The 25,337-nt window shown below is 45.7% G+C and overlaps 1 protein-coding gene across 9 annotated transcripts in view; it reads left to right on the plus strand.

Annotated features, from left to right (window-relative positions):
- Sply (Sphingosine-1-phosphate lyase) overlaps positions 1–25,337 on the plus strand; it is a 707,429-nt gene that overhangs the window by 376,736 nt on the left and 305,356 nt on the right. For all 9 annotated transcript variants that reach the window (XM_075884541.1, XM_075884540.1, XM_075884536.1 and 6 more), the window contains one exon: positions 16,236–16,343. In XM_075884541.1, coding sequence (XP_075740656.1) covers positions 16,236–16,343 — 108 coding nt within the window. The remainder of the gene's footprint in view (positions 1–16,235; positions 16,344–25,337) is intronic.

The raw sequence follows: 25,337 nt of genomic DNA on the forward strand, positions 1-25,337 counted from the left end.
TGCACCATACCCGCCTATCAGCGCCGTACTGCACCGCAGCAGTAGAATTAAGATGGGAAATGCAAAAGCCATCAAGCACCCCGTGCCTAAAAAAAGTGGCAGAAACATTGTTTTTTTTTTTTTGATCGAAGCACTTATAGTTTCAATAATACAGAAAGACAGGCTAGTTGGTTTTGCTGCACACTAAAGCTTTTGTGCACACATTCAAGGACACAGACGAAAGGAACACGAAGACCTGCGCTGGTCCTTGTGAACTCCTTCGTCTGTGCCCTCGTGTGCATGCGCTAAAGCTTCAGTATGGTTATAGTTGCGGTTTGTTAAGGCTTTGATCGGTCCAGGAGCAGCTGTGAACTTTGATGCTAAGAACATGGTCGCGATTGCTGTGCGCGCGCTATCATGGTAGGCTTTAGTGCGAATAGCTTGTGAACCCTTCCACGTGTCGCTCTCCCAGCACGAAGAGACAGTGAGAAGAGCATCTCTCCCCGTTTTGTAGAGTTACGCGATATTGGATATAAGAGAGCAGTTGGCTGCCAGCCTTACAATTTGTTGCAATCAGGTTTGTTGCTTCCCCATTCAGGTGAAACCGTTTTTTAGTAATGTGATCACAGCGTCCAGAAAAGAGATAAAAAAATTGGCAGTAACGGCGCTCAAGAAAAGGGGTGATGTTCATTTCTTGGAATGGCCTAGCAAAGACAAGTGTATCTGGGTCCACTTTACACATGACTGCTCATCGAACATATGCGTGTATTCTCGTTCATTTGGCCACTTTGCTATGCCCTTATCGACTTGGGGCTTGACGATGATGCATGCAGGTAAAAAACAAAAAATAAACTTGTGCGACGATACATAATTAAGAAAGTCGCTGTTTCACCGCAAGTGTGGAGCAATGAATGCCATAGCAGCAAATTGTAAGGGTATACGAAGTGAGACTGGCAGCTAACTCATTTGGATCCGATCTCACGTAATTGTACAAATGTATGAGCTGATGTATGACAATACGACCACTTCAAGGAGAGCAACACTTTTGAACATTGTCTTCACAATTAGAGTCTAGCTCGTAGAAGTGTATGAAAATCGCCTGCTGATGGCTGCCAAGCTAGCGTGCGTTCAAGCGATCGCAACCACGCCCTTAGAAGCAAAGTTTTTAGTTGCTCGAGCGACACGTGCCTTCCCCTTTCTCCTTCGTTGTTTTTTTTTATTGCTCTTCTACGATCGGCAGAGTGCTTTTCTGCTTCGACTATAGACCTACCGGGCAGGGGTATCAGATGCTATCACACACGCCGTGCGAGCAGTGGAGATGGCTCGAATCGTTTGACCTTTGCTTCAGCCGCGTTCGTTGCCCCCGCTTGCGCGCTTTTACTTGCGAATAGAACAGACGATGCACTGAAGTATGTTATCAAATTTTCAACTCACCCAAGAAGCAGCACTCTTGTATGTTATCAATTTGGAATTTATATGGGACATGAGGGCAACAGCAGAAACCCGCCGGGAGTGTCCATATAATGTCTATCGCAGTAGTGAGGCTATTGCACAATTTAGCTGAGTGTTTAAAAATTGCAGCATTGAATCATTGCAGCTTCACAGGTGCTTTAAACGGGGCTAAATTGGCTCTGAATGCTCTTACTCATCTGAACTTGCTCAAAATTGCCCTTTTAGCTGCTCCAAGTCTGCCCCAAAATTTTTTTCTGGCTGCTCCAAGCCTGCTACAAAAAGCACTTTTGCCTGCTCCCAAGACTACCCCCAAGCTCGTGTGTCCTGTTCCACCCTTGCCTCAGTGTATCACTCATTATCTTTTGCAACCGAACTAGAGAGTTCTTTCATCTAAACGGCAGGCAATCGTATTCGTACAGGTCAAATGATGTAACAAAGGCAGTGTACTTCTTTGTGTCCTCGGTCAAGGGAGCTTGCCAGCAACCTTTGCACAGGTCAATATGAGAAAACAATTGTCATTTACCTGTTTCGTCAATAATTCTGTCTATCATGGGCGTAGGGGAATGGTATCAGCTCCGTTTTTTGAATGCCCTATAATCCGTTCAAAGACAATGTCCCATCTCTCTTTGGAGCGATAGTAATAGGTGAAGCAAAAGGTGATACTGAGGGTTGAAATATATTTGCATACAATATTGCCTGCAACTTTTATTTCAGCACGTCTTTTTTTTTTTTTTTTGTCACATTATACGAAGCTCTTCGTACCACGGTTTCATCAGTAATATTAAATGGCACTTGATATGACTTCATTCAGGGGTGCAACAGCTGGGCCAATTGCACCAATTTGACACAATTTTCTATTGTTGCGCCGAGCTGCACCAAAACTTTGAAATTTATTGAAATTGTGCTACGCTGGTTCAAAATGCCCAGCCAGCCTCACAGTTTTCTCAGGTGCGCTGATTTTGGCGAGAAATGCAAACCACGTCGGCCACCTGCAGTTTGTGCCATCCGTCAAAGCATGCAGACCCCAACAATAGTGTCTAGAATGTACTTCAAATATGACCAGATAAAGTAACAACGCTGTGTGCCCATTGGTTCGTTGACCGCAGCAGATATGTATAGGTAGGACAAATGAACTTCAAGAAAAAAATGCATTTGCTGTAGCCACCAAGGCTTCGAGGGAAATGTAAATTTTCTAGCCTGAAAACGCGGCTATGGCTTGTAAGGAACTAAAGCTGGAAGCGTATGGTGCATTTTTCTTGCGCGAACAAGCTCGACGTGCTGCGAACGCTGGCTTTGCTAGCGACCACGCCAATTGCCGTAGCAGTGGCACATAAACCTTTTTTTTTTTTTTTTTTTTTTGAAGTTGCATTGTCTCGACCAGGGTCCTGATGATAGATGTTCGGTACTGTTGCTGGGCCAATGAGTGCGCCCTTGTTATTTTATCTGTTCGAATGCACTTTGCTAGGAAACTGAAGCGGCACCTAACCTCTTGGTGAAAGAAGAAAAATGGTGGCAAGTGAGGGGGAGGTATAACGGTTAAAAAATTTCTTGGCTTCAGTTGTAACATGTCTAAAGAATGCTGCTTAAGCCACCTTCGCCGCAGTACACTTGTGCCCAGCGGAAAAGCATATTGGGATTTGGAAGAGTCTGTTAACGCTTTTCACAGGACACTGCACATTTTGCTAGGTTACTCATGCGCTTGTACGCTGCATAGTTGTAAGTACCAGTATAATAACAGACGTCTAAATAAGCTACTGGCAATCATATGGAGCAGGGTGTGACATTTCTGCTTCTCCAAAAAACAAACAAAATTGTGGTCAGGTTCCTGGGGATAGATATCCGGTATTGTCGCTGGGCCAACGGGTGCACCGTTGTTACTTTACTGAACGCACTTTGGTAGGGAGCTGAAGCGGCACCTAACCTCCCGGTGAAAGAAGAAAAATGGTGGGAAGTGAGGGGGAGGTGTAGCGGTTAGAAAATTTCTTGACTTTAGTTGCAACCCGTGCGAAGAATGCTGCTTAAGCCACCTTTGCCGCAGTACACCTGTGCCCAGCAAAAAAGTGCCTTTGATGTCTTCTTCGCAAGGAATTACTTGCAATGGGCGAGGTATCGGATCCGCTGTCTTCCTTGATGACTCATCGTCAATGAGCACTTTGTCATCCCAGTAAAGGTTAATTTTGAGCTTTTTCATGTCCAGGCACGATGGTAGAAACCATCGATGGGGCGGGATGGTAGACGTCATGTCTGGCATTGTCAACACAGTGCTGGTGACAGAATGACCTTGGAATTTGATGTCGACGTACGCCCAATCGTTATGCGAGCTGACTGAGCCATTGTGTCCTTTCACTCGAATGGCTTTACCAGGCTGTAAATGACTGATGCTGAATCTATCTCTGTTAATTATAGATACAGAAGCTCCACTATCCGTCCAAAGCATTAATTTCGATGCCATCAACTTTCACGGGTATATGGGGCAGGCGGGACGATATCAAACACACTGACGCAAGCAGCGTACGACTCGGCGCCGTTTTTGTGCAATGGACTGATGGACTGAAAAGGGTTATTAGTTACGCTAGCCGGTCGCTATCCAAGGCAGAAAGCAAATATTTCACAACAGAAAAGGAGTTGTTTGTCATCATCTGGGCGACGTCAAAGTTTCATCTTTACCTCTGCGGCAGGCCCTTCAAAGTTGTGAGCGGCCACCAAGCCTTATGTTGGCTAGCTAATTTAAAGGACCCTTCAGGTCGCCTTGCGCGATAGGAGCCTGAGACTTCAAGAATACGACATTACCGTCATTTACATGTCTGGCAGAAAACACTCAACGTCGACTGCCTGTTGCGAGACTCCGTCGACCCACCACCGCTCGAAAACCTGAGTGACGATTGCTTCTTGGGAACGATAACTGCAGATTACTTCGCTGAACGACAGTGGGCTGACCCAGAGATCAAGACCTTCATTGTTCTGAGTGTATTCAAACGGGCACCTATGTCGTTTTTGCTGCAAAAGGTTCTTTTCCTAAAGTAGAACTTCTTGCTGCTTCGAGCCAAGGACCTTCTTGTGGTGCCTTCAGCTCTGCGACCAGAACTCCTCCAAGCCCTGCACGATGATCCAACGGCAGGTCACCTTGGTGTTTCCTGCACGCTCGCGAGGATACAAGAAAGGTACTACTGGCTACACCTTACCGCCGACGTCGCTCGTTACGTGAGGACATTCCGAGACTGTCAGCGACGCAAAACACCGCCGATTTTTAATGCTGTCCACAACAGCTTTCTCCAATTTTAATTATTGCGGGTATGTTGCGAGCCTGAAGGTGTGATAAATAAATTCTTACGTGTGCCTTTTTGCATTTGTTCAATATTGCCTCAGATTTTAGCATTTTGAGGGTTGTCGCAGAATTTCACAGCTTTCTCTATCTCGAATTGCAAAATTCCAAATTTTCTATCACATAAAGTTAGAGGCCCTACCAATAATTATTAAACCGAGGTTTTGGGATGTCAAACCCTAGATATCATTATTATTTTTACAGTTTGTGTTAAGTGCCTAAGAAGACTAGATAACATCGCTAATGGTATGCAGATAGTCTATGCAGCACAGCCTGTTTGCAAAAATCAACCCTCGCAAGTGCATGGCTAAGTTGTGCATGTGCACACTTCGAAAGGAATCAAGCCCAGTCGCAACCTGGCTCATCTGTGCAAGCTGCGGTAAAAAGCTCATTGAGGTCGGGAAGCTCACATTCGAATGAAATACGCAGCTTGTAAACTCTGGGTTCATGCTTCACAGCAGCTGCTTTGTCCTTCACATAGTAGTGGCCTTGTGTATATGCTTTGACAGCCTGGGCACACATTCAGGGTGCCAACATGTGCGAGCTATTGTATTAGTTGTGAAAGCTCAGTTATAATGTCAAATTTAAATGTCTTCACAACACACCCATGCGCACTGAAACTCACTGACATATCTTCAGCAATGATGACGCATTTTTCAATGAGTAGTGCACACCCTTCAGCCTTTATAGCACTAAAGGCTACAAAACTTGCTTATATCAAAAGTGTAAATGCTGCACGAACTCGCAGACGGCAAACAAACACTTTGAATATCACTCTAAAGTGAGTGTACCGCATGCCGTATCGGCATGGTTTCAGGCTCGCGTCGTGATTTATTTATTTTGGCCATCCTCCTTCAATCTGGAATAGTTTTTGTGGCTTCAAAGATAACGAGAGAAGTGTCAAAAAATTTGGCCGCACTTTCCGGCACAAGACTCCATTTCATTACAGTGAGCGGTTCTGACATTTTTCCATCGACAACATGGCTGTAGGATTTTGAGGTGTCCTCAGCATGAAAATTTATATCGTAAATTCGGGATTTATCCGACAGCCTTCTGCAAAGATGGGGAATAGCGCAATTTCGCACAGCACGGAAACTCCGGAGAGCCACATCATTATGTGGCGCCATAAGTGTTTAGAGCACATCTCAGTGGTGTAGCCGCTTGTGCATACAAGCACACAAGTCAGAATTGCAGATGAACAAACATCCACGCTACACAGAACAGATCACACAAACTCTCTTCAGCATGCCTACTTCAACACGCAGACACAGTGAAACTGCAGCGAAACACACTGTAGATCCGGCGCTTGTTGCTGTACTGGCTGAAGCGTATTCTGACAACAGCGCCATTGCCAGCCACCGCTTGCGGCGGCGCCGCGAAGCACCGGGGAGTTTTCACACTTGCGCTCGATAGAGCGGCCGTGGTGCTACACCCGATGTGAAGGCCGTAAGAAGCGAGCGCACGCATGCTGTCTAGCCCGACTTTGGGTTATGACTGGCATGACTATTTAGGGCACGCGACACCAGTTTTGTAAACTCTAGATCCTTGTGACAGTCCTGCATGTGAGGGCACTTCTGACTGATTATTAGTTATGACCGTTGCCTATTAGACAGTTTAATTTGGTTTTATAATAAGATTGAGTAGTCATCTGAGTATCCAAGTCCAATCGAATCGATGGTCTAGTGCTAAGGTACTCAACTGTTGACCCGCAGGTCGCGGGATCGAGTCTTGGCTGCGGCGGCTGCATTTCCGATGGAGGCAGAAATGTTCTAGGCCCCTGTGCTCAGATTTGGGTGTGCATTAAAGAACCCCAGGTGCTCGAAATTTACAGAGCCCTCCACTACGGCGTCTCTCATAATAATTGGGTGGTTTTGGGATGTTAAAACTCCACATATCAATCATCATCTTCTGGGGTTTGACGTGAACAGAGGCCCCGCGTGACGTTGCAGAGGTTTTGGTGTCAGATAACATTAGCGGGGTGTGCACAATACCCCGTCTAGCACCTAGTGAACACTATTGTTTGCTCTTGCTCTGTTATCAGGTGGTTTTGGTATAGACCTTATGCAAAATTGCTGCCATCTCTCGGCCCTTCTGTGCATAGCCGCGATGTTAGAGGCTCCGTGCGGTGCAGTATGCACAGGTTCATGTATGTAGACATATGCATAATGCGTATCGACATGAGGCGTGTATTGGCTGATAATCGCAGTGCCGACGCATTGCTGCGTCTCTTGCAGCATATAGAGAGGTACTCGTATTGTTGAAGGAAAAAAAAGGTAAGCAGAGAACATTGTCCCTTGTTTTTTTTTCTCAAGCTGATGGCATTTCCAGCATGAGCTCCAGCTACTGCTTCCAAAATATGTGTTTGCTTTCGTTTTTGTAAGCAAATAAGGCGTGTAATAGCATTTTTACTTTTGTTCCCACAAATTGCTACTTGTCTAATCAAGGCAGTTTTTGCAATGTTTTCGCTAGCAGCCTTTTACCAAGTGAAGGCGACTCGTACGCTTTACGTAGAAGCCACGTTCATGCGACAAGCTTTATCGAGACTAATTGCATGTGCCTGCATTTCGTTGCATGTGTTGAGCACATTCAATGCTTGAAAAACATGCGCAGTTATGCGCAAGTCACCCCAATAAACGGCAACTTGTAACACTCCAGAAGAGAGAACGGAACAGCATGAAACAAGGACACTTTAGGATCATTGTTCTTTTCTCAGAATGAACCAATGACGAGCACTTGCTTCTAATTCAGCTGTGCCGTTACCGAATCTTAATAAATAAAACACATTTAACAAAATGTAGGCACACGCAATTAGCTTTGATAAAGTTCGTTGCGTGAAGGTGACTTCAGCATTAAACATACCAGTCGCCTTCACTTGGTAAATGGCTGCTAGCAAAAACATTGCAAGAACTGCCTTGCTTCAGCATGCAGCAATTTATGTGAAGAAGAATACAAATGCTATTGCACCCCTTACTTGCAACTTGCATAGAAAGGAGAACGCAAACAAATATTTTGGGAGCAGTACCCGGAGCTCATGCTGAAAACTTCATCAGCTTGGGGGAAAAAAAACCAAAAAAACAAGGGACAAAGTTTATGGCTTACCATTTTTTCTTCAGAATTTCTAGTTTCTGTATGTGTGCTGCAAGAAACGCAGCAATATGTCGATACGCCTTACACATACATCTACGTAAACACACGTGGACCTGTGCGTACTGCATCACGTTGAGCCTCTAACATAGGGGCTATGCGCATAAAAGCCGACATATACTTACAGATGGCAGCAATTTTGCAAAGGGTCTATAGTGAATGGTAAAAACTAAATAGGACGATGCGGCGCAGTGCGCGTGCATCGCGCACTTATGGCAGACCTGACAGAAGAGAAGAAAGAAGTGTCGTTCGAGCAGTAAACGATTACCAAGCGCACGTCAGTCTCTCTGTCCTCTACATAGTTTAGTGCCGTGATACCCGGCAGAAGTCTGATGTCCTGCACCGAAGATGGACCGCCTGCAACCCAGCAGAGAAATAGTTGCAGCCGCTGCTACCAGGCTCATCACGTCCACTACTGAAGCTCTACAAGCGGTGAATCCTTTGCTGCCCGATCTGAAAGTCATCTTGGATGACGTCTAAGATGAAGACACGACACTTCCAGATTTCAATGAAAGGATTTCTGACCTCATAATTGGCGATGCCGAGTATGACGAGGAATTGACAGCAGCTGTTCAATTTCACCACGAGATGGCAATATTATCAGCTGTGTTAGCTACCTTCTTAACTCTGTCTCAAGGCCCGCTGACAGCACTGCACCTGTCATCGCTACCGCCACCGAGCCCCAAGGAGTCTCCGCTCAAGGAAGTGCTCTATTGCCACTGCGAGTTGTCCTACCAAAGTTACAGGTACCCGTTGTCTCCGGGGAATTTCGTGAGTGGCAGGGCTTCTGGGGGAATTTCGAGGCCACGAGCCACAGCAATTGCGAGTTTTCGGACATTGAGAAGTTCAGTTATCTGAGGTCTTATGTTACCGAACTAGCAAAACATGCAATCAAAGGTGTTCAGCTTGGGCAAGTGAAATACGAGGTAGCTGTGAAAGTGCTCCAAGAGAGATTTGGCCGTCATACAGCATTCTTGGAAGAGCACATTGACAGCGTGCTTGTCATCTCTACTGTGGACCGTACCTCTAACTCATCACCGCTGCGGGAACTCTACGAAAAAATACACTTTCGCACCAGCTGCCTGGATAGCTTCGGAGTCTAAGCGTCAGAGTACGCGGTTATACTTCAGCGTGTTCTCATGCAATCGTTACCCGAAGACATCGCTGTTCTGTACCGGCAACGCAGGAAGGAGGCAGAGACATATGACGGGGCTACTCCAAGGTCATGTCAAGAAGAGGTGTGTAATATGATACACTTTCTTCGGATTTAGGACGAGAGTAGAGAAGAGGGCTCCCATTCGAGGTGCGCACGAAAACCCAGCGCCGTAGGACACCAGAAAAGTGATCCTCACTTTCAGCTGCTGGTACCATCAGCATTAGTGCTGGCCGCAGGATCGACAATGAATGACCACGTCTGCTGCATACTATGCGAAAACACTGTGAGCACACCGTAAATGACTGTCAGACTCCCATGACAGGCGACGAGATTCGGATGCTGCTAATCAAGAAAAACTGCTGCTTCAAGTGTGCCAGAAAAGGACACATCACGCGACAGTGCCGCAATGCAGCGTGGCTCAAGTGTGAGCACTGCGCGAAGCATAATCTTGCCATTTTTTGCAAGATATGGAAACCGGTAAACTGAGCAGATTCCGACAGCTGCGACAAAACAAAAACTTACGGCGTGCCAGTGATCACCAGTGCAACCGCAAGCAGTTCTGCGCCGCCATCGCCAGCAGATCTCGTGCAAATGGCCACAGTATGGGCGTCGGAAAGGCACGATTCTGTCCAGTTTCGTATGCTGCTTGACACTGGCAGCCAAAGGACATTTATACGGCGTGGCTTGTCCACGAGACTTAATCTATGTGATGTGAAGTGCGCATGAAAGATCAGCAGAGCTCCGGCGTGCAGTGTAATAGATGACAATGTCTGTTGTGCTGGTGCGAAACAGCGTGAATGCGGCGAGTTGCAAAAACGAAGAAAAGACAAGGAGTACATAACAATGTAAATGTAGCGCGAAAAGACACGGACAAGAAAGGGTACACTACAAGCGCTTACTCACAACTTTAATGCTTGAACCGAAAATGTAAAACATACACTTGGTGCTCAACACAATCTCGCGCATGCGCATCGTGGGTAAAACAAAAGGCAATTCTTCGACACAGAGATATTGTTACAGAGATATTGTTTGGACACTACGATCACTCCACACGAGAACTTGTCGAGGCCTACCACATTAACGGGAAGGCTCCCATGTGCATTAGCAATCCTTCATTGGCCTTATTGGACAAGAAAGTCGGGCTACTCATGGAAAGGGAAGAAGACTGCCTTACCTCATCAGCCCGGTCTTTGACACCTACTCGCTCCGTTGATGGCTATATCTGAGCGTCGTCCTGCTATTCCACTAGTTCCACGAACGACAGCATTGCTGTGCACGTGCTGCTCGCCGCAGACGTCTCCGAGGCCTCAGTATTAATATCGATCGGTGAGGCTGCTTCGGTTACGATTGGGCCAAACTTGTTTTAGCGACTGCTCAGAGCGCTGTATATAACTTGTAGGATGTGTTGTTCACATTAGGACGTGTTGTGTGTTTTGCGTTTGTGTGTTGTTTTCCTAAAGTATGAAAAACAGAAAGCAGCCTGGTCATTTTTCTCAAGAGCGTTGTTATCTTGGACGCCGTGTGCTCTGGTTTCTTCATTCCAAAGAACCCCATCACAGTCTACCTTCCCTTGGCACAAAAGACTTGTCTCTGCTAACGTTTGGCAATTCCAAACATTCCTGTAACTACCGATACCTAACCGTGCAACTCAAGCAGCAGAGTCGTTTTGATGCACGCGAAATCACGGCGGATGCTATGGAAGTGCCAGAAGTCTGCACCGTGAACACGTCAGCTCTTGGGCAAGGTCTGCTGATGCAGTTGGGCGCCTGCGAAATGCTTGTAGCCAATGAACAGCGGCCAGGAGATCAACCGACCCAAACCATCAGTGTCATCATAGGATCGGACAACTATTGGCGCATATTGACGGGGACAATCGATTACCTGAGTAACGACCTCTGAGCCGTTGAGATGATCTTTGGTTGGCTGACGCAAGCCAGCTACTAAACAGACACTGCTAACGACATGCTTCACGAGAACTACAGCACATCGGCTCTATTTCTGTCGGGTAAGTGCCATAGCCAAGCCACACTGTGCATGACTGATCAAACAGAGATGTGGAGACTCAACGCAATAGGTATCACCGACCCTCTGCAAGCAGCCAGCGTTTGTGACCAATAATCATTGAGTCTGTTCAGACAGCACGTATAAGGATGCCAGTCGGTATGTGGTTTCACTTATGATTAAGTACCAGGAAAGACTTGCTAGCACAAACCGAAGTGTCGCAGAAAACAGACTCAAGCTCCAACTTCAGCGTTTCCAAGGACAGCCGAAGTTGTTAGAAGAGTATGACCGCATCTTCCGTGAATATTTTAACAAAGGTCACGCTGAACGTGTCGACGCTTCTGGAGAGCTAGAAGCAACTGTTTATTACCCTCCGCACCACGCCATAGTCCACCGAGAGGCTATCACTACAAAGCTCTGTGTAGTGTTTAATGCTTTGCATAAACGTGAAGAGTCATCCCTCAGTGATATCTTAGACAAGAGGGTCAAACTTGGTGCTGAGCTCTTGCAACTCCTGGTATACTTCAGACTGAACCAAATCATTTTGACAGCAGACATCCAGAAGGCTTTCCTACTAATTGTCATCATAGAAGAAGACCGCAACACCCTGCGCTATTTATGGATCAACCGAATAAATAGTGAAGAGGGGGTACCACATTTCCATCGTCGAATAGCGCATGACTCGTGTGCCCTTTGGAGCGTCCTCAAGCCCATTCCTCCTGGCTGCTACATTGCAACATCACATTGGAAACTGGAAGAAGACGGAGCCAGTAATGGATACGCATCTACAGAGTGCATTCTATGTCGACGACCTCGTCATAGGAGCTTCCACCGACGAAGAGGATTTCAAAATCTATCGTGCAGCTCTGGCTACTTTAGCTGATGCAAGTATGGAGCTGAGAAAGTGGTGCTCCAATGCGAGCCTTCTTTCTCAACAATTCCTCAAGGATAACTACTCCATCGACAACATTGGGGAAGCCAAATAAAGAACAAAGTTACTCGGCTTAGTATGAAACCGCAATGACAACAACATTTTGATCAGCCCCAGTGCCGTTTCTGAATACGTCTCTGCGCATTCAACCATGAAACGCACCATTCTACTGTCAGCCGCCAGACTTTACAATCCGTTAGGGCTCATTGCTTCGTTTGCCATTCAAGCGAAATTATTGTTCCAATTACTGTGGCGACTGAATTTGCCGTGGGACGATCAATTACTGATACACATTCAGACGCAGTAGGAAGGTTGGACTTACGAATCATCGACGCTTTTTTCACTCAACATCCCATGCTGCGCTGTTTGTTCAACTTCACGGGACGTTACGCCTTTTGAACTGCACTTGTTCTGCGATGCAAGCCCATTGGCATACGGCGCCACTGTCTACACGCGTTACAAGACTGAACGAGAATCGTTCAAGGTTCAGGTGCTCATGAGCAAGAGCACGGCCGCACCACTCAAGGCAACTACATCGCCACATCTAGAGTTACTTGCATGCGTGTTGGCTGCCAGGCTGTGGAATTACTTAAGATGAATTGCAGAAACAGCCAAGGGCCGGAGTTTTTTCTGGAGCAACTTGTCGATAGCCATTTAGTGGATTGGGGCCGACACTAAAAGATCAGAGACTTACGTGAAAAACCATGTTCTCGAAATACAACGGCTCACTTCTGGGTGTTCTTGGAGTCACTGTGCAGGGGGGGGGTGGGGGGCAACGACAATCCGGCAGATTTTCTCACGCGTGAAGTCACAGCCGAGGCATTGATGCGCAAGCCACTGTTGTGGACCGGTCCTTCGTGATTGTCACAGCATCATTTTCAATGGCCTTCGAAGATTTCGGTCTCAACATATGATGCTACTCCTAGCGTGATCATTGACGTGACATAAGCATGCCCCACCGTTGTGGGGATGCCCTCTACGCGCACCTGGTGAGCCTATGCTTGAAGTTTCAAAGTATGAACGTCTTTCATGATTACTCCGAGTTACTGCTTGGATCGTAAGATTTCGCCGCAACGCCTCATCAAAGGAACCATCTTTAACAGGACCACTGATGGCTTCAGAGTTGAGCGAGGCAGAAATGTAGCAGTTGAAGTTGGCCCAATACACCACATTTGCAAGCGAAATTATGGCCTTGGAAAATGGATTACGAGTTCCAAAGTCATTCAGTGTACTGACTCTACAACTGTTTCTCAACCAGCACTAATTACTTTGTGTAGGAGGCAGGCTTCTGTAGCTGGATGACACAGAGGATCTGAAGCATCCAATCTTGCTTCCTGCTGATTAACAATTCACCTATCTCTTCTTTGAGGCAGCGCACGACGACTGCTGCACGGTGGAATTCAGGTCACCCTCGTAGACCTTCGAGAGTGCTTTTGGATAATCAAAGGGCCCCATACAGTGAACAGCATTTTAAAAACATGTTTACCCTATCGGCGACGCTGCCTACTTCCGGAATCTGTCCCAGCACCACCCCTGCTAAAGGAACGAAGTAGTGAAGCAACACCGTTTTAACTGGTGGGGATTTCTGTGGGCCACTGTATTGCCGGAGCCTCGTCAAGAAAGGTGTACATCGTTGTCTTTTCTTGCGCTGTGACCAGGATAGTAGACGTACAAGTGACAACCAATTTGACCGCACGAGCATGTATACTCGCTTTCAAGGGCTTTGCAGCACGATGCAGAATACCTGCTATCGTATACTTGGACAATGCGGAAGCCATTCATTGCAGTAGCAAGCATCTATGCTCACTCTTCAAAGACGACATTCAAGACTATGCCAGTGCTCACAGAATCCAGTGGTGCTTCATAGTCGAATGTGCATGGTGGGGTGGATTTTAGGAACACGTCATTCGCACTAATAAGGAAGCACTCAAGCGTTGCCTCGGATGGAGCAGCTGGCATTACGAGCTGCTCACCGTGTTAGCGGCAGTTGAAGCGGCCGTTAACTGCCGCCCACTCACATATTTAGAGGATGACGTCACATCAACAAAAGCTCTGACAACATCCCACTTCTTAGTCGGCAACCGTCTCATCACCCTGCCTACAGAAAGGAAGATTCTTGCCCTCAATGCAAACGCGTCTGACCTGTGACAAAGAGGGCGGTACCAAGAACAGCTACTTCGGTACCTGTGGAAGCGGTGGAAAAAAGATATACTGTTCCTGTGCGCTGCTCACCACAGCAAGCCGACGTCGTCATATAAAGTAAAGCCCGATGATCTTGTCTTGTTAGAAGAGTTAAATACTCCACCTCTAACATGGAAGGTGGATTGTGACGCTAAGGAATTCCCGGGTAAAGACGTTACTGCGCGTTTCTTCCTGATGCGACTGTCAGACGGTCAGCAAGTCCAACGGCATATACAGCCACTTTACCTCCTGGAGGCGCACTCAAGCAAGGCGGCCACGGGAGTGTGATAAAAACTAAATAGGACGATGCGGCGCAGTGCTCTTGCGATGGACGCTTAGGACGGAGCTATCAGAAAAGAAGGAAGAAGTGTCATACGAGCAATCAACGGTTACCGAGTGCACTTCAAACTCTCTGTCCTCTTCAGCGAACTAAATACTTTTGTACTTTTGGCTGCTTACACCAGGAATCCTTTTTCTTTTTAAGAGGAACATGCACAAAGCACCCACATAGTTTTTCTTCACTGCCCATGGGTCCACCTATTAGGAGCTTGGTCGGCAAGTTTCTATTGCTCGCGGCTTCTCCGGGGGTGGCAACCGGCAGGTACATCGCATTGCCAGTGTACACTTCTTCGGTCGCCGCACCAGCCGCCTCTCCGAAATCAATTCGAACAGTGCTCACTAGACTGCGCACCGCCAAACAAAGCATCGGTTTTTGATCGCCCACGCGCCCGCCTCTGCTTGACTACATCCACTTCCTTCTTGTCACTTCCCTCTCATCACTTTGTAGGTACTGCAGCACGTGATAGGCTCCTACGTTGAGTATTACGCGCGAGTACCGATATCTTCCCAAGCCTCCTCACCTGCCTGCTCTCAACGCTGTCGAAAAACGCCTGATAGCTCCACGTCTGCCTTTTATAGGCGGTAGGCATTTGGCTCACTACAGCAGCCAGTATGGCACAAAAGGGCTGGTGGTTAGCGTGCCGATTGACGAGACCAACTCTGTGCAGTGCCGGTCGTAGAACGTGCTCAACAACGCTGCCTTCGGGGTATACATTATGTGCCGGCTCGTAAACAAGTCTTCTTACAGAAATGTTTTCGCCAAGAAACACCCTGTGCATCTCCGAGCAAGCTCCTCTAACATTTATTCACTTTTAGGGTATGGCGGTGATTTTTTTTTAAGTGCACGTTCACCGTAGCCGAAGCTTGAGCGCACGTAGTCTGAGGTGCTGCCTCACTGCGGGACGCTAGTTTCTTATGATACATCGTGAACTTACTTACAGCGCAACACCAGAAAAAATACAGGACATTTTTTCTGGTGTTGCGCTGTAAGTTCACGATGGATCCTAACCAACTGGCCCAACTTACCGTTTTATGATATTTAGGTGGATGTTTTTATATGATGCAAAATCATTCTGAATCAATAATGCTAGCCTTAATTATGCCATGCGTTACAGCATTTACGATTCAATTTCGGCGTGTGGCAGCTTGGGCTAGTTGGTATGGCATGACGATAGTATGGCATGAGGACGTGTCTTTCGTGTCCTTCTAGTCTCTGTGTCGTCGTTTTGTTCTCGCCCTATAACTATCGTCAATTTCGGCATTACTTGACGTACAGCTAGAAATTACTGTAAAAAGGTTGTAAACAACACATTCGCTGTCATTTTGGGTGTCTGACGAGGACCAATTTAAAGATGCAAAAACTCTTATAAACGCATATATATATAGGTGGTTTTTAAATAAATGTAATTGTTTCAGCTTACATTGCTCATAACCGAATGAAACCAGCTGACAGTGAAGCAGAGGCACAGGAAGCATTATGCGTAGTGTTTAACTGTAATATGGTAATTGACATAATTGGAAAGGAATTAAAGTAGACATTGTCTGTTTGTTTAGGTTGTGTGGAAACAAGACCTCTACTCATTTCATTTTTCATTTTAAAAAAAAAACACTGCCTTGTTCTGCAACTGTTGATCAAGCTGAGTAATGAGTAGTGCCTTCTGTTGTTGCATCTCTAGCAAATGTGCAGAGTTAGATGCTGTGTCGTAAAAGAGTGAATTTTGTTATTACAGGCAGGTGAATATCTGAGGATCAAGGTAATCCATGTTCCAGTGGACCCAAAGACGATGAAGGTTGACATCCACAAAATGAAGGCTGCCATCACGAGGAACACCGTCATGGCAAGTGAATGAAGGTTTCTACACCAATTGAGTATACAGTGGGACCCCGATTATACAACTTTGAGGGGACCATGCAAAACCATTGTGTGATCGAAAAAAACATGGCTGTAGGAATTTATATAACACGAAAGTGAAGCCTGTGTTCACATAAGTAGTTGGTTGTTTTTAGTGCATTGGTACATGAGGGCTAGTACAATGCCTATTGGTGCTTTGTAGATACAGCACTGCTTGATGGGGACCCACCTGCATTGACGCCTAAGAGCAAATCTCCGTCCCAACCACTGAGGCTCATGATCTTAGCTAAACTTTTGCGGTAGCTGAACTTTTTAATGTATACCTGGGCACCAGATATGGTGAATAACGTGCAAGGACCGCAGCAACAAGAACATCATAAACACTGGTATTTTGCATGCACTTGTTCAAAGGGTTGTAAAACGGGAGGAGGAACCAAACGCGTGTTGCTTTTTCTCCAATGTGGTCATTATTTCTTACATGGCGAGCACTAAAATGGCTCTCTCCTACTTATAGCCAGGCCATAGCTAGGGGAGAGCTATATTAATTAATATGAATGAATGTTATGAGCAAGGCTCAGGCTAAAGCTGCCTTCTCATGGTATGTCAAATTGTTGACAAAACAATACTTTTATTTTAAACACGGCGAATGCAGCGGGCCTGAGCTAATTGTAGAAGCCACGCATAACTTGACTCTCCCATTTCCAGACAGCGACACCAACCTCTGAACAAGAGCACTCTGGGAGGTATAGAATGCGTAATGGTACAGCTTCCTTCATGACTTTGACAGTGGCATAATTGGTTAAATGCCTTCCAGCCATGGTCATAGAACGAGAAGTCAATGGTTCAACTCCCAGCTACACAATGCTTTTCTTCAGGCTTTTTTATTCATCGTTCGGTCGTGTTAATTTTGCTAGCATATTTTCATCATGGAAGCCTTGGTGGTTCCAGGCACAAAACACATTTATTATTATTTATTTATTTATTACTTACTTCCGGCCTCATATGGAGGCCTTAGGCCGGAGTGGGGCATAAATACACAACACAGAACAAGCTAGAAGTATTGAATAGAACTGCACAAACAAAAAAGAAATACATGACTTAGTATTCTGCAAATCAACGACATTGGCAAAATATGCAAAAGCAACGAAAAGGAACCAATTGCACGGCAGTTAGTACTCGCATAGCACAAGGTACTCACATTAAGTATTTACATAGCAGAAAGCATTGCAGGTACTGACATTGTACTTACATAGCACAAAAAGTCAAAGGAAAAAGAAAAAAAAGAAAAAGAAAGTTTCATCATTTATTGGAACACAGCAAAGTGAAAGCGAATGCAAGTGAGTACATGACTTTACATGACGCTTCGAGCATAGTGGCGATTAAAGAACTTCATTTCTGATCGCCTACAGAAAAGAATCAATGTTGGAACGTTCTACCGCATGAGCAGATAAGGCGTTCCACTTGACGATTGTCCGAGAAAAGAAAGAGTACGTAAAAGTGTTTGTTCTGCACTTCAGCTCGGCCACCTTTTTTGCGTGAAGAGACCAAGTAAAGCGGCTAATGGCAGGTTTTATGAATGCGGATGAATCAACTCGTAGCATTTTGTGATAGAACAAATAAAATAACTTTAACCTGTCATGACAGCACCTTGTTTCAAGTTTCTCTAGTGCTGCTTTCTGTAGGAGGTGGGATGTGGATCTTTTCCAGCTATAATTATTATAAATGAACCTAACGGTTTTTCTTTGGATACTTTCCAGCTTTAGTTTATTAGAGGCTGTCGAGGGATCTTAGGCCGCCGCTGCATACTCCAATATGGACCTAATAAACGCCCTGTAGGCTAATAGTTTTATTTCTGTTGTTTGGTGACCCAGCGTGCGCCGAAGATATCCCAGTTGTCTGTAGGTTTTTTTAGCAATAAACGTTACATGTTCATTCCAGTGCAAATCGGAGGTTATCATTACTCCTAAATACTTATAGCTTTGCATTAAGCTTAAAGGTTGATTATTGATGAAGTAGGTAAATTCAAGTGGTTTATTCTTGCGGGTTATGGTCATTGCTACCGTTTTTTTACTATTAACTGTCATCTGCCATGTACAACACCAGTTTGCAATTGCAATTAATGCTTGATTTATCAGGATCTGATCATTAGGGCTAGATACTTCCTGGTATATTACGCAGTCTGTGAATAGCCGAATTTGGACGCCTATGCTCTAAACAATATCATCAATATATAGCAGGAAAAATAGAGGCCCGAGAACGGAGCCCTGGGGAACACCAGATGCCACCGGAGCTGAAGGAGAAGCTGTGCCATCAATGACTACACATTGCCGCCTTGACGAGAAGTACGCAGCAATCCAGGCCAAAAGGCGATCATTTTTGAGAATGGGCTTCAGTTTTAGTATTAGCTTGGAATGGGATACCCGGTCAAAGGCTTTTTCGAAGTCTAGAAATATTATATCTACCTGATTATGTCTGTCTAATGCTAAAGCGAGGTCATGTATTGTTAAGACTAGCTGGGTTACTGTAGACATCCCTCTACGAAATCCATGTTGCCGGTGGTCGATCAAATTATTGGTCTCAACAAAGGAAGATATGTGCTTAAATATAATATATTAAAGCAGCTTCACAGAAGTACATAAAATCGATATAGGCCTGTATGAAGAAGTTGATTGGTCGCCTGATTTAGGTATGGGGGTAATTTTAGCAAATCTCCAGTCATCTGGAAGTTCCGCACGAATCAGTGATTTGCGATATAGCAGAGTTAAATACTTCGCGCACTATTCAGCATATCGCACAAAGAAAGCGTTCAGTATTTCAACAATACCAGGAGATTTCTTTGTGTCTAATTTAAGAAGCAACGTCAGGACCCCCTTCTCACTAATGAATTTGTCATCAATCGGCAGTATTTCTTCGAGATGCGAAGGTTTTGGAGCACTGCCATTATCCTGAGTGAACACAGAACAGAAATATGTGCTAAGTACTTCAGCTATTTCAAGCTTGTCGTCGAGTACTGTGTCACTAGCGGACAGATGCGGCATAGACTTTTTCTGCGGTGACAAGTGTCAGGGGATGAGAGAAGAAAGTTTTTCAGTGTCACGTTTTGGAATTGCACTTTTGCTTTTTTGATACCGTTTCCTAGCATAGTGCGTAGCTCAGTAATCTTTTCAGCGTTAGCGTTTGATGGATGACGTTTGTGCCTAGTTCTCGCCTTTTTAAGCTTATGCCCCATTCGAACCAGGTCCCTCGTCAATCAAGGGTTACAGCTGCGTACAATCTTTTGTTTTTTTGGCACGAACTGCGCAATGCATCGAAAAACCAGTTCCTTAAAGAAACGCCACATTTGTTCGACGGAGCCATCAGTTGATTCGTACACAGTGCTGAAGTCGGAGAACGAACTACCAAGTAAATCTAGTACGTCGACGTCACTAGCATGTGTAAACAACGGGACGATACTTTCTTTTATTTGCAGTTTCGAAGAAAACTGCATTTCTAAAGTTAAGGATACCATCTTGTGATCAGACATTCCTTCAAAAATATCTATTCTTGGATTCCTCGTTAAAAGCTCATTGGAAACAAGAAAAAGGTCCAAAATAGACTCCGCTGTTTGTTGAGTGCGTGTGGGGGATTTTAACTGATTGGGTCAAGTTGTGCAAGATAACGAGGTCAATGAATGGTTGAGACGCGTCAGTAAGAGCTTCTGGGAAATATTCTGACCAATTAATTGCTGGTAAGTTGAAATCACCCGCGAGTAACAGGTTGCCGGAACGAGTAGTGTTCAAACACAAAAACTCGTTTAGGTTTTCAGCAAAGGAACTATCACAGCTCGGTGGGCGGTATATACCCACAACAATCAGGTTGCATTCTTCAAGGAATAGTTTAAGCACAACACTTTCAATGCCCGGCACATTCGGTAATCTGGACGCCCGCAGCGATTTCTTGAGAAAAATAGCGACTCCGCCTCCCCTACCGTCACAATCATTGCGGTAGATTCTAAAGCCCTTTGGTATTAACTCGTGGTCACTGACGTCTTGATGGAGCCAGGTTTCGGTTACAACTATGATGTGCGGATTGTGTGCCATAATAATACTTTCCAAATCAGCTAACTTATTAAGAATGCTACGAGCATTGATATTTAGGCAACGGATACTTTTCCTGCAACCTCTACTAGTTCGCCGATTGCGCCTAAGCCTACTCGTGCTCTGAACGTGAGAAGCAGAAGATGCCTTACCTGTAAGAATAGGAACCTTCTTGTTTAGGCTGCTATCCCATCGAAACAGAGTGCCATCGATGTTTACCTTGTCATATGTGAGTTTCACTTTCTTTCCCTCGCTTCTCTCTTTCGCAGCACTATCCCACAACTGCTTGCGCAGTATCCTAGTGGCAGTAGAAAAATCTTCACTGACTGAAACGTTGTGGCCTTTAAGCTTGTGGCAATTTTTTAAAACATTTATTTTTTCGCGGTAGTCAATGAACTTTAGGACAACGGGTCGCGATTTGTTTGCTTGTGTGCGTCCTATTTTATGAATTCGCTCAACAGATTTCACTTCGACATTTAGTGTCGTCGCAAATAAGTCATCAACCACATTCGCGAAAAGCAATTCTGGAAGGCCAAATACAAGAAGATTATTGCGACAGCTTCTGTCGTCTAGGTCAATGAGTTTCATTTCCGAATTACGAATACTTTTTTCAAGTCCCGTGATTTTGGCACCAAATTCTTTTATCGTTGACGTAGACGCCTGAACCTTTTGTAATTTAGATTCATTACGTGCAGCCTATTTTGCATGAGCTTTTGGCCCTCTAGAAGTTGCTGAAGCAGAACATTGGTGTTCAGTCCCGGATTTAGTTCCACATCCCCACAAAGCATAAGCAAATAGAAAAGAATGCCCTTTGCATACGAACAAAACACACAGGCACTGTAGGGGCACGTCAGCTGGAGCAGACAGCAGACTAACCTGCATAAAAAGCAGAAAAGGATTCATGGTGATGTTGACTGGCGGCCAGTCGACATGCCCACTGAAAGAAATCCAGCAGAGTCGTATTCTTATGAAGGGAGCCGGCGATGTCGCAGGAGGCGGTGGTATCCAGTCAGATGACTGAAGCTTGTGCTCGAGTGCTTGTGCGCACCCTCCGAAGCGATGCGCAGGAAAGACGGAACACACCGAATCACTGCCTGCATCGATCGTCACCCCCGTTCCAAGAAAGAATATGTGCATAAAAAGCAAAAAAGGATTCATGGTGATGTTGACTGGCGGCCAGCTGACGCGCCCACATTCGGTTTAAAACTAATGGTATTGGCCGAGATATCGAGTGGAGTCACCGCCTGGCGACAACTGGCTGAAGCACGCCTAGTGTGGATTGCTCCCTGCATCATCTTCTAGCCACGTCGTGTTTGCATGGGCAAGTACACCATGCACATTCTGAAAGGGTGGTTGGTTTGATTATGTTAGCGTGATTTTAACTGCTTGCACTTATGCCTGAGGTGACGTACGAAAGCATTTAGTCTTGCTCGCCTGTTAATGCACCGAAATAATATCAGTGAGTGCAACTTTCCGGAGTGCTGTGTGTTGTTATCATCCCCTCCATTCACCAGAATCATTTAAGGGGGGACGCCGCTTTCGTATAGCGAAAAATGGAAAAAAAAAAACTATTTTCTGGAAATCAAGTTTTCAGTTTCTGGAACCCTTTTTCTATCTGATTTCAAAATACAGGGATCCTATTCCTGCGCCAACTGCGCTAAAGTGCGCCAAATGAGATGTGCTCCGCCAACCTGATAAAATCGACGTAAATTGCGCCAAACTGTGTGAAACGGTCTTTCTCAGGGGCCCGCAACCTGTGGCTCGCGGGCCACATGCGGCTCGCTTCGCAGTTTTGTGTGGCTCCCGGAGTGACATCGGAAGTGTTGAAATTGCTAGACACTGTAATTGTAGCAGTATTTAAATAACAGTAATTAATGTTTTAATTACCGGAGACAGCGGTCGAGTCTGTAGAGAGAATTCTTTACCTTGCGGGAAACAGGCCGTTGCCCCTTTCAAAAATTGGCCGCCAGTACTTATGCTGAGCAATAAAATTCAACCTCATTTTGCGGCGGGACCGGAACCGAAGCTCCAATGAGCGCAACTATAACAGAAGGCGATAGGTATGTCACTGTTCATGATGGTGATTGCAGTGGTGTTAGTTCTGCATTGGTTTACTCTTGTTGCCAATGCCATATATATGTACTTTGATTGCAAACGAAGTCCGTTTGCAAATGAAACCCGGTTACAGAAAAGAATACCGTATTTACTCACGTAATGAGCCCACTTTTTTTCTTGAAAAATTGGAGCAAAGTTGGGGGTGCGTTTATTATGCAAGGCAGATTTTATGAAAACTTTTTTGGCATGTTCAACTTTTTTGGCATAATGCAAAAAAAAAAGTTATGTTGCTTAGCTTTTCGCATATCCGTAGACTGTTTGTAAACAGGTTCTTTGTTGCAAGACTGAAAGTTGGGCTTGTTGGTGATACATTATGGACAGAAACAGCGCACAAACTCACGGGACGAAGAGAAGAGACACAAACAGCGCTTGTTTGTGTCTCTTCTCTTCATCCCGTGAGTTTGTGCGCTGTTTCTGCCCATAATCTTTGTTGCACTTTACTTATCTTTGGTGGTTGATGGCGCTATCTTCTGCAAGCTATTCCCGCGCCGCCCGCGCAAGCCATAAAAATGTTTGCGCCTATTTGTTCTCCCAATCGTTTAACTGCAACAGTGGTATCTGGATGCTGTGATCTTGAGGGGCGCCCGGAAGCATGCGCTATGACGCACTTTGCCAACTTCGCGGCAACCTCACACAACGACATCGTTTTCATTGTAGCAAGTAATGAACATCGCAGCAAGCTATACCCAAAACATCAAAACAAATCCTCGATAAGAAGATTAACAACAAAATATGGCCGCCGCCTCACTTCCGCATGAGAAGTTTCTGCACGCGCGGCAAACAAGCGCCGCGAGTATCGGGGTGCTATCATGTTGTGGAAATTGTCACAATCTTTTCTGAGTCATAAGCAATTTTTTTTTTGGTTTTCCAGAAACCTGAGACGCGATAGCGATGAATGACTCTTCGCGACAAATCCTGTCGTCGTCGCTCGAAAATAGCATGCACGTCGTTGGGCCTTAAACTTTTGTATTTGCAGGAAGCGATCGTCGGTTCTGCGGGCAGATTTATAACCTTCGCTTGCTATCGCTCGCCGTGTGCTTATCAGCTGCAATGTCTGTACACTTGCATTCGTGAACCCTGCTGTGGCGCACAGATAAAGAAGACTGGGGACGTGCCGCGCACAGATAGAAAAAACAATATGGCACGCGGCAATGGGCAAAAGGGGGAAGGTAGCGATTCGAGGTAGTCGAGGGGGGTCGGCATAATAAAAAAAAAAAAAAAAAAAACGGAAGAGATCCATAGGGTAAGTAGGTGCCAGGTGTCGGTTAGTGGGACTGCAGGGGATGAATATAGGTGGTGGGTTCCTTATGCGGGGAAAAAATCTAAATTTTGACGACTTAAGTTAGGGGGTGCATTTATTATGCGAGTGCGCTCATTACTTGAGTAAATACGGTTTTACACGTAGGAATAAGACTAACATGCAACAAGTAGGACATATTGTTTATTTTGTAAAATGAAAGGGCGAGAGACTGCAAAAGGCCTCAAGTACTGGTTTGATAACCAGATTTTCGCATTCCAAGGACATCACGCTGCCGTTGAAGTTAGAATCCCACACAACAATCCAGGGCATCCAATCTAGTGCACACGCGTGTGCGCTTGATTTCATGTTAGGAGAACCACTGTCGAGCAGCGTTAGAGGCCAAGTTCATTTCTTGTACTGCTTCGTGTTAAGTAAAACCTCATTATAATGAAGGGGGATATGATGAACTAATGTACTATATAACGAATCAATTGTAATTCACCCTAAAATTCTCGTAGACATTCATGTATTTAAAACCTCATTTTAACGAGCTGAAAATTTTCTCACAAATATAAGGAAGCATCTTTTGTTCACAACGAGTATTTACTGATCATTTCGGTATACGTCAATTCAATATCTTATAGCGCGCGATGATTTACGTATCATCATGACTGCAGTTATTCATAACTTGCACTCACCGGGAGCCGCCTGCCAACAGGGTGTGTCTCTCTGCCTCTCTTTTTTCAAGAACTAATTAACTCGCCTGCCCAGCACTCGCGCAAGCATGTGCTGGCCTCCCCTCTCCTGTAGAACTAATTCACCCGCCTGCGCATCTGACCTCCTCCTTCCCTTCAGCTCCGCACCGGGACGGCGGAGATTGTGGCTATGTTCCTTGTCGTTCGCTGTGGAAGAGCAACACCACCTCTATTAGTTCCGCCACCCGACACAAGATGAACAACAGGAGTGGTAAACGTAAGCACAAAAATATAACAATCGAGCAGAAGTTGGCAATGTTGAAAGCCGTTGAGTCTGGCGTCCAAAAAAAATATATATATGGCTCCGGAAGCCGCGGAGCACCTTCTTTGACGGCGCCGCCCCCACTGGGAGGCGGCCCCTCCAAAGCTCCGAACGGAACGCCCAGCTCTGGGCCGTCCAGCAGGCTGACGATGCCGCCCGAATCCAGGGACTGGGCGCCGCCACCTGAAGTCACCAAGCCCGAACTGCCAGACCACTGTGTGTATTAATAAAGTCTTTTATGTCTCTGTCGAAGATTTCGGTGATGTCGTCGCCAGTGAGGGTGCCGCGGGCAATCAGGCCCAGATGTCCTGGGAGGCTCTCCTTGACGCCGGCGGTGTTCTTAACTTTCTAAGCACGTACGTCGGTGCTGATGCTGACGCGGTGATAACGAAAGATTTGTCAGATGCGGAAATTGTGGGCGCGGTGACAGGGGTGCATGATGGCAGTGACGAATGTGTCGACACCCCGGAACCTAATTTTAGCGAACCCGACGTACCAATGCCAGCGCAAGCGCTGGATGCCACAGACTTGC

The sequence above is a fragment of the Rhipicephalus microplus genome, unplaced genomic scaffold (assembly GCF_043290135.1).
Source record: "Rhipicephalus microplus isolate Deutch F79 unplaced genomic scaffold, USDA_Rmic scaffold_34, whole genome shotgun sequence".
NCBI classification, from domain to species: Eukaryota; Metazoa; Arthropoda; class Arachnida; order Ixodida; family Ixodidae; genus Rhipicephalus; species Rhipicephalus microplus.